Raw genomic sequence first — 14,647 nt, 5'->3', positions numbered from 1 at the left:
AACAAAGAGAGAGCATGAAAAGAGATTGGCTGCTGATATAAAAGGGAATCCCAAAGTCTCCTATAGGCATATAAATAGTTAAAGGGTGGTAAAAGATGGAGTAGGGCAGATTAGGGACCAAAAAGTGGACTCACACATGGAAGCAGGGAAAAAAGCTAGGTATTAAATGACTACTTTGCATCTGTTTTTACCAAGGAAAAAGATGCTACCCATGCCATGATGAATTAATGCACTAGAAGGATTTAAAATTGATAAGGAGGAGGTATTGGATACTTAAAGTTGATAAAGCACCAGGACCAGATGAGATACATCCAAGGATACTGAGGAAAGTGAGGGTAGAAATTATGGAGGCACTGGCCATAATTTTCCAGTCTTTCTTAGACAATGGGGGTGGTGCCAGAGGACTGAAGAATTGCAAACGTTACACCTTTGTTCAAAAAAGGGTGTAAAGATAAGCCCAGCAACTACAGGCCAGTCAGTTTAACTTCAGTGGTGGGGAAACTTCTGGAAACAAATATTCGGGATACAATTAATAGGCACGTGGACAAATGTGGGTTAATTAAGGAAAGCCAACATGGATTTGTTAAGGGAAAATCATGTTTAACTAACTTGCTAGAGTTTTTTGAGGAGGTAACGAAGAGGGTTGATGAGGACAATGCTATTGATGTGGTGTGCATGGACTTTCAAAAGACTTTTGATACAGTGCCACACAACAGACTTGTGAGCAAACTTACAGCTCATGGAATAAAATAACAGCAGCAACATGGATGCAAAATTGGCTGAGTGACAGGAAACAAAGAGTGGTGATTAATGTATATTTCTTCGGCTGGAGAAATGTTTGTGATGGAGTTTCCCAGGGATCAGTATTGGGACCCTTGCTTTTCCTGATGTGTATTAATGACCTAGACCTTGGTGTACAGGGCACAATTTCAAAGTTTGCAGATGATATGAAACTTGGAAACATTGTGAACTGTGAGGAGGATAGTGTAGAACTTCAAAAGGACATAGACAAGTTGGTGGAATGGGCAGACAGGTGGCAGATGAAGTTCAATGCAATGAAATGTGAAGTGATTCATTTTGGTCGGAAGAACCTGGAGAGACAATATAGAATAAAAGGTACAATTCTAAAGGGGGTGCAGGAGCAGAGGGACCTGGGGGTCTATGTGCATAAATAATTAAAGTGGCAGGAAAGGTTGAGAGCTTGGTTAATGAAGCAAACAGTATCATAGGCTTTATTAATAGGAGCATAGAGTACAAGAACAAGGAGGTTATGTTGAACTTGTATCAGACACTAGTTCGGCCTCAGCTGGAGTATTGCGCCCAGTTCTAGGCACCGCACTTTAGGAAGATTTGAAAGCATTGAGAGAGTGCAGAAACAATTCACGAGAATGGTTCAAGGGATGCGGAACTTCACGTTGTGAAAGTAGATTGGAGAAGTTATGACTGTTTTCCATGGAGAAGAGAAGGCTGAGAGGAGATTTGATAAAGGTTATTCAAAATCATGAGGGGTCTGGACGGAGTAAATAGAAAAGAACAGTTCCCACTTGTGAAAGGATCGAGAACAAGAGGGTGCAGATTTAAGGTAATTGGTAGTAGAAGCTGAGGACATGAGGAAAACCTTTTTCACGCAGCATGTAATTAAGCTCTGGAATGCACTGCCTGAGTGTGGTGGAGGCAGGTTCAATCAAAACATTCAAAAGGGAATTCGACTGTTACCTGAAAAGGAAGAATGTGCAGGGTTTACAGGGTGAAGGTGGGGAATGGTACTGGGTGAATTGCTCATTCAGACAGCTGATGCAGACATGATGGGCTGAATGGTCTCTTTCTGTACTGTAACAATTCTGTGATTCTGATTCACAAGAGGCGGCTATTCAACCCCTCGAGTCCGTGCTGGCTCTCGGTAGAGCAATCTAATCAGTCCCATTTTTGCTGTATCCCCGGAGCCCTGTAAGTTTATTTCCCTCAAGTGTTCAACCAACTTCCTTTTGAAATCATTGCGTCTCCACACTCACCAGCCTCGTGGGCAGCGAACTCCTGGTCATTACCACTTGCTATGAAGAAAAAAATCTTTCTCACATCACCCCTGCATCTGTTGCTCAAAAGATTAAATCTGTCCCCTCGTTCTTATACAATTAGCTAATGGGAACAGCTTTTCTTTGTCTACTTGTCTAATAACCTGTCATAAGCTTGTACACCTCTGTCAAATCTCCTTTGCTCCAGGGAGAACAACCCCAGCTTCTTCACCCTAACCTTGCAGCTAATATCCTTCATCCCTGGAACCATTCTGGTAAATCTCCTCTGCCTCTCTCGAGGACCTTCACATCCTTCATAAAGTCTGGTGACCAGAACTGGACACAATACTCTAGCCACATCAGAGCATTACAAAGTTTAAGCATAGCTTCCCTGTTTTTGTACTCAATATTTCTATTTATGAAATTCAAGATCCCATATGCTTTGCTATCCACTCTCTCAATATGTCCTGCCACCTTCAAAGGTCCCTCTGCTCCAGCACACTCTTTAGAACTGTGCCATTAAGTCTATATTGCTTCTCCCTATCCTTTCTGCCAAACTGCATCACCTCACACTTCTCTGTACTAAATTCCATCTGCCACTCGTATGCCCATTCTGCTAGGACTATCTGTGTCCTGTTGCACTTGTATCTTCACAGTGGGCGGCACAGTGGCGCAGTGGTTAGCACTGCAGCCTCACAGCTCCAGCGACCCAGGTTCAATTCTGGGTACTGCCTGTGTGGAGTTTGCAAGTTCTCCCTGTGTCTGCGTGGGTTTTCTCCGGGTGCTCCGGTTTCCTCCCACAAGCCAAAAGACTTGCAGGTTGCTAGGTAAATTGGCCATTATAAATTGCCACTAGTATAGGTAGGTGGTAGTGAAATATAGGGACAGGTGGGGATGTTTGGTAGGAATATGGGATTAGTATAAATGGGTGGTTGATGGTCGCACAGACTCGGTGGGCCGAAGGGCCTGTTTCAGTGCTGTATCTCTAAACTAAAGTTTGCTACTCCTCCAAATTTGGTATTATTGGCAAATTTTGAAATTTTACTCCATGTTCCAATATCCAAGTCATTTATATACATCAAAAAAGTAGTGGTCCTAGCACAGACCTTTGGGGAACACCCAACAGTCAGTGGTGGGGAAATTATTAGAGAGGATTCTTCAGTACAGGATTTACTCCCATTTGGAAACAAATGAACTTATTAGCGAGAGGCAGCATGGTTTTGTGAAGGGGAGGTCGTGTCTCACTAACTTGATCGGGTTTTTTGAGGAAGTGACGAAGATGATTGATGAAGGAAGGGCAGTGGATGTTGTCTCTACAGACTTCAGTAAAGCCTTTGACAAGGTCCCTCATGGCAGACTGGTACAAAAGGTGAAGTCACATGGGATCAGAGGTGAGCTGGCAAGATGGATTACAGAACTGACTCGGTCATCGAAAACAGAGGGTAGCAGTGGAAGGGTGCTTTTCTGAATGGAGGGCTGTGACTCGTGGTGTTCCGCAGGGATCAGTGCTGGGACCTTTGTTGTTTGTATTATATATAAATGATTTGGAGGAAAATGTAGCTGGTCTGATTAGTAAGTTTGCGGACGACACAAAGGTTGGTGGAGTTGCGGAGAGTGATAAGGATTGTCAGAGGATACAGCAGGATATAGATCGGTTGGAGACTTGGGCGGAGAAATGGCAGATGGAGTTTAATCTGGACAAATGTGAGGTAATGCATTTTGGAAGGTCTCATACAGGTGGGAAGTATACAGTAAATGGCAGAACCCTTAGGAGTATTGACAGGCAGAGAGATCTGGGCGTACAGGTCCACAGGTCACTGAAAGTGGCAACGCAGGTGGATAAGGTAGTCAAGAAGGCATACGGCATGCTTGCCTTCATCGTTCGGGGCATAGAGTATAAAAATTTGCAAGTCATGCTGCAGCTGTACAAAACCTTAGTTAGGCCATACTTGGAATATTACATGCAATTCTGGTCGCAGCACTACTAGAAGGACGTGGAGGCTTTGGAGAGGGTACAGAAGAGGTTTACCAGGATGTTGCCTGGTCTGGAGGGCATTAGCTATGACGAGAGGTTGGATAAACGCAGATTGTTTTCACTGGAACGATGGAGGTGGAGGGGCGACATGATAGAGGTTTACAAAGTTATGAGTGGCATGGACAGAGTGGATAGTCAGAAGCTTTTTCCCAGGGTGGAAGAATCAGTTACTCGGGGACATAGGTTTAAGGTGAGAGGGGCAAAGTTTAGAGGGGATGTGCGAGGCAAGTTCTTTACACAGGGGGTGGTGAGTGCCTGGAACTTGCTGCCGGAGGAGGTGGTGGAAGCAGGTACGATAGCGACGTTTAAGAGGCATCTTGACAAATACATGAACAGGATGGGAATAGAGGGATACGGTAACCGGAAGTGCAGAAGGTTTTAGTTTAGACAGGCATCAAGATCGGCGCAGGCTTGGAGGGCCGAATGGCCTGTTCCTGTGCTGTACTGTTCTTTGTCTATCAACTTCCAGTGTGAAAAACAAGCATTTACTATGACTTGCTCTTTTCTGTCCTTTAGCCAATTTTTAATGCAATTGGACACTGGCCCTCCTATTCCATGAGCCTCAGTTTTGTTGACCAGCTTTTTATGTTGTACTTTGTCAAACGCTTTCTTCGAATCCATATAGACAACATCTACAGCATTACCTTCTTCAACCTTTTCAGAGGGTTAAGAAATCAAAATTGTGGTTCATTTTGAATTTTCATTCATAAGGTTTATAATGTCACTTTCAAAAGGTTTTAAAATTCTGACTGGGTGATGCATTGGGTTGTTTCAGGCTTTTCATCCACGGGGTCTGTGTTTGAGTCTAACCTGTACTGATGCAAGTCTCCTCTGTCTGCTTGCAGTATGGATTATATGTGAAATGAATTTTCAGGCTAGATCCAGTTCTTGATGGGTTTGGGATCTGGATTGAGATTGTAAACTCATTTGTGGGGAATTAAATGGCAGAATGTCCACAGGAAGGCTGTTGAGACAAGTGGAAAATGGTAAAATGTAGCACTGAAATTTTTAGAGGCACTCTGATGTGTTGAGACTTGGACAGATTGCTGGGGCAGGATAGAGTGTGCTGTATTGTTCCCCTAACCTGTGCTATATCTGACCTGGGAGCTGGATTCTTATACTAGGTGTCTGTAGTGGTAAGTATTCCATTACCCAGCACAATAATTTTTCACCTTAAGCAGCTCAAGCACACTTAAAAAAAAATAGTCTGCAGAATTAAATATTTGTCACTATTTCATATTTTTTCTATTTGTGGTGTGACCAGGTAGAGTTGACGGGGACGTTGTAGTGTGATGATGGAAGAAGACGCTCATGACCCAGACTTAAATAACCATTCACCTGAGCTGCCCATTTTCAGCTTCACTGGCCTTCGAAGCCACACAGCGTGTGATGGCACATTGGATTTCAGAGCTCCAAGACAGTTGGATTCAATTGTCATAGAAGGCTCAGACTCTGAAAGCTGTGACCCTCCGTTCACCAAAACTAGATGTTCTCGGCTGAATCTGAGCCACTCTAAATGCTTGCCTAAGGAAGTACTGACGGTTGTGAGTTGTGAGAGTGATAGTGAGGAAGATCTAATAATCCCTCTATCAGAGAGACTGAAGAGAAGACTCACTGGGAACCGAAATGTTGAGATGTCTGACCACTCGCTTTCTAAATCCAGTCTAAAAAATTCCAGCCACAACTCTGTACGTGGAGCTTCAATACCCAGTAACCCTCAAATTAGTCAAGTTGATCCTGAAATTAAGACAGATGTTGTTGTGCTCAGTAAAGGCCAAGCCATGGGGCCTAGACAGAGAGCTTTCCTTTCACATTCTAGATGGGACATTTCTGACTCAGATGAGGGAGATGAAGTCTGTGTGTTGCAACCAACAAAATCACTTGAGCCTCATTTAAAGTCAGCTCATCTGAGTGTCACGCATGCACTGTCCTCCAGGGACGTGGCATCAGATTCATCCCAGCCACAGAAAAAGATTAAACGGAATGTAGCAGAACAGACTCGAGAGGAGGCACTGAAAAAACGCCAAGAACGAGATCAGCAGAGAGCCAAGAAGGAAACGATTCGTCAGCAACGAGAAGAGGAAAAAGCTCTGAAAAAGGAGTTATCTGACATTGAGAAGATGTTGAGACCAGGGGAATGCCTCAAACACCTGCTGGTGTCCATTGATCCAGGTGAGTGTTTGAAAAAATGATGTGGATATAATGAGAAAGCAAGAGGACAGTTGTTAAAGCAGGGTTCAAGTTGGCCATTGTTGCAAAAATAATGTAGTTTACTAACGGAAATCCATTTTTAAGTACTCGATCACAGAATCAGAAAAGTCACAGCACAAAAGGAGGCCATTTGGTCTCTGTGTCTTGTGCCAGCTTTCTACAAGAGCAACTCACTTAGTCCCACTCCCCTACCCTTTCCCCATAGCCCTGCAATTTTGTGGCAGGTTAGACTGTCCTTCCTCTTGTGTCTTGGATTTAAATCCAGCCAGACTGATGGGATCTATTGACTATAATGAATCCTGTGTGAAATGGATTTGGGAAGCCTCAATCCAGGCAATCAAAAGTGTTGCCTGTTCAGCACTCAGAGGCCACAGGGTGGCTGGTTTGGACATTGACATCATTGGTGATTGGGCTGAATCTGAATTAATAAGTTAGTTAGTTAGTTAGAGATACAGCACTGAAACAGGCCTTTCGGCCCACCGAGTCTGTGCCGACCATCAACCACCCATTTATACTAATCCTACACTAATTCCATATTCCTACCACATCCCCACCTTCCCTCAATTCCCCTACCACCTCCCTACACTAGGGGCAATTTATAATGGCCAATTTACCTATCAACCTGCAAGTCTTTTGGCATGTGGGAGGAAACCGGAGCACCCGGAGGAAACCCACGCAGCCACAGGGAGAACTTGCAAACTCCACACAGGCAGTACCCGGAATTGAACCCGGGTCGCTGGAGCTGTGAGGCTGCGGTGCTAACCACTGCGCCACTGTGCCGTCCCATAAGTGGGAAATAACCACAATCCTCCATCTCTTTCAGGTAGTAAAGGCAAGCGATAGATATTGTCTACAATGTGAGAAATGATTTAAACACTGGATCTGGATATCCAATTGTAAGCTAAACAGAGATGTTCATAGCTTGTGTATTAGTAAAGATATTGCATTAATTACGTCTTTTCAAAAATTGTTTAAACCTGTGATTGCTGGCATTTTATAATTCTCTTTGAAATAGCCTGTTTATTAAGATTTGCAGCATGCTGCTAATAATCTATCCAGTGTAAGTGATAGTTCTCTGAATACTGGTATAATTATTTTTGCATTGTTCCCAGATATCTCTCAAGCTCAGTGCTAGAGAGCACTGTCATGAATGAGTGCTCTCAAGACCTCAGAGCTTTGGATCGCACAATTAAAATCAGCATCAGACTGTGCGACTTCGACTATATCTAGATATCAGCTTCATGCAAAGTATCGATTGTACAGTCACAAAAGATCGGCACAACAAATTTCAATGACTTAAATACATTTGACTTAACTACTCAGTTAACAACTGTACGATACACAATGCTTTGCCACCTTTCCTAGTAACACTGAATCTGAAGAGTAACCTAGTTTTCACAACAGTGAGTAGTTCACAGGTTGACTCTGGGAAAGAAGTTAATTGACAGCTCCTTGCCAGGTAGCAAAATAGATGCAGTAGGTTGCTGCAATTCTCCTTACTCCATTGCTTTAGAAATGAATGGAAAACTTAGTTTGGAGGCTTATCATAACCTTTTGAAGCCTCTGTGTGTTCACGTTTACACCAATGGAATAAGGAGGACTAAGCTGGCAGAGAGCCAGAGCTACCTTACCACTCAACAGTCAAAGGATACAGTGGTACCTGGTTGCACTTGGCTTGGGAGCCTCAACTATTGGAAAGAATCTGCTTCTCTCTACCCTGGCATTTTAAGCCTTTCTATCATAGCTTGCTTGATAAGATATTTAGACATCTCCTGATGGGTCACCTTAATATATTCATGGAGCTACAATTTATAGATCATAGTTTGTAGATTTGAGGATTTTTTTTGTCAGAATGGGGCAAGTGAAATAACTATTTCAAAATAGCTAGGTGATGGTGGATTTTATCAAATTTATTAAGTTTGATTGAGTTATGCATGTTTTGCCAGGTTATGGTATAATAGGTTACAGTACAGATTCTCTGATCATCTGAGTTCAGCATGTTGAAAGTAGTTGCAAATACATATGTTGGCTTTACGCAGCTGTATAATTCTTCTCACTTGGGATATCACCTGAACCTGCACCGATGAATCCGATTTGATTCTGGGCTGAATTTCAAATCCCACACACTGTCCACTGCCAAAATTGTCTCTCTCCTCCTCCTTTCACGTCACTAGGCTCCATCTCTACCTCACTCCATATCCATGTTTTGTCACCTCTGAGCTAGGCTTCTCAGTCCTTATCTGGTTGGTTTCCTGAACTCCACCCTACCTAACTTCCAGTTCATTCAAACCCCAGCTGCCTGCAGCATATGAAATTCCTGTTATAGGAAATGCCTCTAGACCTCCACTTGCTCTCTCCTCAATGCATGTCCTTCAGTGACTCTCGCATCAATTTCAAAAGCTTTGTCCTCACTTAGAAGTTCCATTGGTCTCCTCTCACCCTAGCTTTCTAACTTTCTACTTCCTAACTTCTGGTTGGCCATGAACCATTGAGTGTTGGCTGTATGTCTGGCCTTTCAATTCCAGCCTATTGTTCAATATTCTCCCTCTGCCTCCTCTCCCATTGCAGTGGCAGAACCATAAAATCCTCAAATGGCCTAGATGGAGTTCTCTTCCTAACCTGCGCAGCTTTTATAATCTCTCGCGTGGCGTGATGCCACTACCAGTCGCATCTTCCCCTCCCTTCCCCTGTCAGCATTCCGAAGGGATCGTTCCCTCCGCGACACCCTGGTCCACTCCTCCATTACCCCCACCACCTCCTCCCCGTCCCAGGGCACCTTCCCTTGCAATCGCAGGAGGTGTAATACCTGCCCATTTACCTCCTCTCTCCTCACTATCCCAGGCCCCAAACACTCCTTTCAGGTGAAGCAGCGATTTACTTGTACTTCTTTCAATGTAGTATACTGTATTCGCTGCTCACAGTGTGGTCTCCTCTACATTGGGGAGACCAAGCGCAGACTGGGTGACCGCTTTGCGGAACATCTCCGCTCAGTCCGCAAGCAGGACCCTGAGCTTCCGGTTGCTTGCCATTTCAACACTTCCCCCCTGCTCTCATGCTCACATCTCTGTCCTGGGATTGCTGCAGTGTTCCAGTGAACATCAACGCAAGCTCGAGGAACAGCATCTCATCTACCGATTAGGCACACTACAGCCTGCCGGACTGAACATTGAGTTCAATAATTTCAGAGCATGACAGCCCCCCACTTTACTTTCATTTTTAGTCATTTTTAGTTATTTTTTCTTCTTTTTTTTTTCTTCTTTTTTTTTTACATTCCTTTTTACATTTTTTACAATCTTTTTTTGCATTTATTTCATTTCATCTTAGTTTGTTCAGTTTGCTCACCCACTGTTTTTTTCAGGTCGTTTTTCTTCAGGTTTGCACTTGCTGCTGTTCAATATTCAGTATATTCACACCTAATCTGTACTAATGCTTTGTCTTTCAACACACCATTAACATATTGTTTGCCTTTGCTCCGTGACCTTTTGGTCAGCTATGTGGCCTGGTCCAATCTGCATCTTCTCCTTTGTTATCTCTTGCCCAACCCCCACCTCACTTGTTTATAATCTGTGACTTTTCTAATATTTGTCAGTTCCGAAGAAGGGTCACTGACCCGAAACGTTAACTCTGCTTCTCTTTCCACAGATGCTGCCAGACCTGCTGAGTGAATCCAGCATTTCTTGTTTTTGTTTCAGATTTCCAGCATCCGCAGTATTTTGCTTTTATTTTATAATCTCTCCTTGCTTTCAAAAATCTCAATTTATTTACAACTGCTCCTTCAAGCACTCCCCATATTCTAACTGCTGTGTCAGCCTTACATGGTCCTCAGTGATATGCTTTGGGGTATTTCACTATGTTCAAGATCTATATAAATCCAGGTTGTTAGATTTAATGTTTTCCACCTGGTGTTAATAGTCATGTTTAGTGGATCCATTGTGGATACTGCAATGTCCTAAAGGCTGTTCTAGAATCCTGAGTTGGTCCCAGAGACTTTTTTTGTTTTTTCTTTCCACCTACCCCTCTGAAGTGTTACTTCCCTAGTTGCTACCACACCTACCTCTTGAGAGAAAAGGTTGAAATCCCACTCCAGGACTTCACCATATAATCTTAGTTGACACTTCCATCTATCATTTGAGACATGGGACTGAGGGCCATCTTCCTGCTCTGACATAACAGTCACACTGCTCCAAAAGTAATTTGGGGGAATTTGTTTTTAAATTACACTGTTTTTGAAATGATTTTCTTACAACATTCGTTGGTGATGGATAGGGGAGTGCCAAAACTAGCATATTTCCAGACGAATGCTGCTACACATATGAGCTTGATTTATCTTCTGTTTCACCTACACAGGGCTGCTTCAGGTAGAAGGAGGTGGACAACTGCTGAGCACTCTACAGGCCATGGAGGTGAGCTGTGTGATTGAAAATCAGACAATTCCCCACTGCGTGACCTGGAGAAGGAGACAGGCTTGCATTGTAGGCCAGCAGATGGTAAGTGATATTACTGTGCTCTTTAAGTTGGCTGTGGCTGGAAAAAATCGAGTTATTAAATATGTATAGATGAATTACTGTGTATATCCAGAATTACCAGAAGCATGTAGCAGATTTAGAAGTTAGAGTCGTAGAGTTACTTGTGGCATAGAAGGAGTCCATGCTGGCTTTCTGCAGAGCTATCCAGTAAGTCCCACTCTCCCGCTCGATCCCCGTAGCCCTGCAAGTTTATTTCCTTCAAGTGCTCATCTAATTTCCTTTTGAAATCACTGATTGTCTCTGTCTGCACCACCCTCATGGGCAGCTTTTTTAAAAAAAAGTTCTTCCTCACAAGCCCCCTGCATCTCTTGCCCAAAATCTAAATCTGCGTCCCCTAGTCCTTGTACCAATGGGAACAGTTTTTCCTTGTCCTAAGTTATCTAAGCCTATCATCTTGTACACCTCTATCAAATCTCCCCTCAATCTCCTTTGTTCCAGGGAGAACAACGCCAGCTTTTCCAACATAACCTGGTAACTAAAATCCCCCATCCCTGAAACCATTCTGGTAAATCTCCTCTGCACCTTCACATCCTTCCTAAAGTGTGATGACCAGAACTGGACATTGAAAAGCAAAAACTCAGCAAGACCAATCCATCCGTGGTTCACTCAGGAAGTTAAGGAGAGTATTACATTAAAAGAAGAGGCTTACGATGTTGCAAAAAGAAGTACCAAATCTGAGGATTTGGGAGTGTTTTAGAAACCAGCAAAGGGCCACCAAAATGTTGATTTTTAAAAAAGGAAAAAATAGAACAAGAGTAAACAAGCCAATATATAAAAACAGCTTGTAAGAGCTTTTGTGGGTATATAAAAAGGTAGAGAGTCGCTAAAGTAAACGTTGGTCCCTCAGTAGCAAAGACAGGAGAAATTATCATGGAGAACAAAGAAATGGCAGAGCCACTGAACAAATATTTTGTGTCAATCTTCACAGTAGAAAACAGATGTTTCATACCAGAAGTAGATGGTTACCTAGGGAGTAAAAAGACTGACGAAATTAAGGAAGTTAATATCAGCAGAGACAAAGTATTGGAGAAACGTAAGGGATTAAAATCCGACAAATCCCTGGGACATGAAGGCCTACACCCCAGGGTTCTAAAAGAGATAGCTGCAGAGATAGTGGATGCGCCAGCTATGATTTTCCAAAATTTCTTAGGTTCAGGAATGGTCCCATCAGTTTGGAAGTTACATCGCTTTTCAAGAAAGGAGGGAGAGAGAAAACTGAACTACAGGGCAAATTAGCTTAACATCAGTCATTGGGACAGCGCTGGAATCTATTTTTGTTTATTTGTTCATGGTATGTGGGCATCACTGGCGAGAACAGCATTTATTGTCCATCCCTAATTGCCCTTGAGAAGGTGGTGGTGAGCTGCCTTCTTGAACCACTGCAGTCCATGTTGGGTAGGGACACCCATAGTGCTGTTAGGAAGGGAGTTCCAGGATCTTGTCCCAGTGACTGAAGGAACGGCGATATTGTTCCAAGTCAGGATGGTGTGTGGCTTGGAGGGAAACTCAAAGAAGTGGTAGTGTTCCCTGCATCTGTTGCCCTTGTCCTTCTAGGTGGATGAGGTCGCAGGTTTGGAAGATGCTGTCTAAGGAGCCTTGGTGCATTGCTGTCGTGCATCTTGTTGATGGTACACACTGCTGTCATTGCGTCGCTGGTGGAGGGAGTGAATGTTGAAGGTGGTGGATGGGGTGCCAGTCAAGGGGGCTGCTTTTTCCTAGATGGTGTCGAGCTTCTTGAGTGTTGTTGGAGCTGCACCCATCCAGGCAAGTGGAGAGTATTCCATCACACTCCTGACTCGTGCCTTGTAGATGGAGAACAGACTTTAGGGAGTCAGGATTCTTAGCCTCTGATCTGTTCTTGTCGCCACGGTATTTATATGGCGACTCCAGTTCAGTTTCTGGTCAATAATAACCCCCAGGATGTTGATAGTGGGGATTCAGTGATCTTAATCCCTGTGGGCAAGTGGTTAGCACCGCAGCCTCACAGCTCCAGGGACCCGGGTTCGATTCCGGGTACTGCCTGTGTGGAATTTGCAAGTTCTCCCTGTGTCTGCATGGGTTTTCTCCGGGTGCTCCGGTTTCCTCCCACAAGCCAAAAGACTTGCAGGTTGATAGGTAAATTGGCCATTATAAATTACCCCTAGTATAAGTAGGTGGTAGGGAAATATAAAAACAGGTGGGGATGTTTGGTAGGAATATGGGATTAGTGTAGGATTAGTATAAATGGGTGGTTGATGTTCGGCACAGACTCGGTGGGCCGAAGGGCCTGTTTCAGTGCTGTATCTCTAATCTAATCTAATCTAATCTTAATGCCATTGAACATCAAGGGGAGATGGTTAGATTCTCTCTTGTTTGAGATAATCATTGCATGCCACTTGTGTGGCTCAAATGTTGCTTGCCGCTTCTCAGCCCAAGCCTGGATGTTGTTCCTGGGCTGTTTCAGTATCTGAGGAGTCGCAAATGGTGCTGAACATTGTGCTTTCATCAGCTAACATCCTCACTTCTGACCTGATGATGGAGGGAAGGTCATTGATGAAGCAGCTGAAGATAGTTGTGCCTGGGACACTACCCTGAGGAACTCCTGCAGTGATAACACAAAAATTGGTGGTGTTGTAAATAGTGAGAAGGAAATCCTTAGATTACAGGGAGATATAGCTGGGCTGGTAAGATGGGCGGAGCAGTGACAAATGGAATTTAATCCTGAGAAGTGTGAGGTAATGCATTTTGGGAGGACTAACAAGAATAGACAATGGATGGTAGGACCCTAGGAAGTACAGAAGGTCAAACGGACCTTGGTGTACTTGTTCATAGATCACTGAAGGCAGCAGCACAGGTAGATAAGGTGGTTGGGAAGGCATATGGGATTAGAACATTACAGCGCAGTACAGGCCCTTCGGCCCTCGATGTTGCGCCGACCTGTGAAACCATCTGACCTACACTATTCCATTTTCATCCATATGTCTATCCAATGACCACTTAAATACCCTTAAAGTTGGCGAGTCTACAACTGCTGCAGGCAGGGCGTTCCACGCCCCTACTACTCTCTGCGTAAAGAAACTACCTCTGACATCTGTCCTATATCTATCACCCCTCAACTTAAAGCTATGTCCCCTCGTGTTTGCCATCACCATCCGAGGAAAAAGACTCTCACTATCCACCCTATCTAACCCTCTGATTATCTTATATGTCTCTATTAAGTCACCTCTCCTCCTCCTTCTCTCCAACGAAAACAACCTCAAGTCCCTCAGCCTTTCCTCGTAAGACCTTCCCTCCATACCAGGCAACATCCTAGTAAATCTCCTCTGCACCCTTTCCAAAGCTTCCACATCCTTCCTATAATGCGGTGACCAGAACTGCACGCAGTACTCCAGGTGCGGTCTCACCAGAGTTTTGTACAGCTGCAGCATGACCTCGTGGCTCCGAAACTCGATCCCCCTACTAATAAAAGCTAACACACCATATGCCTTCTTAACAGCCCTATTAACCTGGGTAGCAACTTTCAGGGATTTATGTACCTGGACACCAAGATCTCTCTGTTCATCTACACTACCAAGAATCTTCCCATTAGCCCAGTACTCTGCATTCCTGTTACTCCTTCCAAAGTGAATCACCTCACACTTTTCCGCATTAAACTCCATTTGCCATCTCTCAGCCCAGCTCTGCAGCCTATCTATGTCCGTCTGTACCCTACAACATCCTTCGGCACTATCCACAACTCCACCGACCTTAGTGTCATCCGCAAATTTACTAACCCACCCTTCTACACCCTCTTCCAGGTCATTTATAAAAATGACAAACAGCAGTGGCCCCAAAACAGATCCTTGCGTTACACCACTAGTAACAAAACTCCAGGATGAACATTT

General features: G+C 43.9%; 1 protein-coding gene across 5 annotated transcripts in view; it reads left to right on the top strand.

Moving 5' to 3' along the window:
• Window positions 1-14,647, top strand: part of LOC137384161 (crossover junction endonuclease EME1-like) — a 77,914-nt gene that overhangs the window by 23,783 nt on the left and 39,484 nt on the right. For all 5 annotated transcript variants that reach the window (XM_068057762.1, XM_068057761.1, XM_068057763.1 and 2 more), the window contains 2 exons: window positions 5,312-6,219; window positions 10,606-10,745. In XM_068057762.1, the coding sequence (XP_067913863.1) occupies window positions 5,340-6,219; window positions 10,606-10,745 (1,020 nt within the window). In that variant the 5' untranslated portion in view covers window positions 5,312-5,339. The remainder of the gene's footprint in view (window positions 1-5,311; window positions 6,220-10,605; window positions 10,746-14,647) is intronic.

The sequence above is a fragment of the Heterodontus francisci genome, chromosome 26 (genome assembly GCF_036365525.1).
Source record: "Heterodontus francisci isolate sHetFra1 chromosome 26, sHetFra1.hap1, whole genome shotgun sequence".
NCBI lineage: Eukaryota > Metazoa > Chordata > Chondrichthyes > Heterodontiformes > Heterodontidae > Heterodontus > Heterodontus francisci.
Note: the sequence above shows the minus strand (reverse complement) of the source record. Positions and strands in the feature narration are given on the sequence as shown.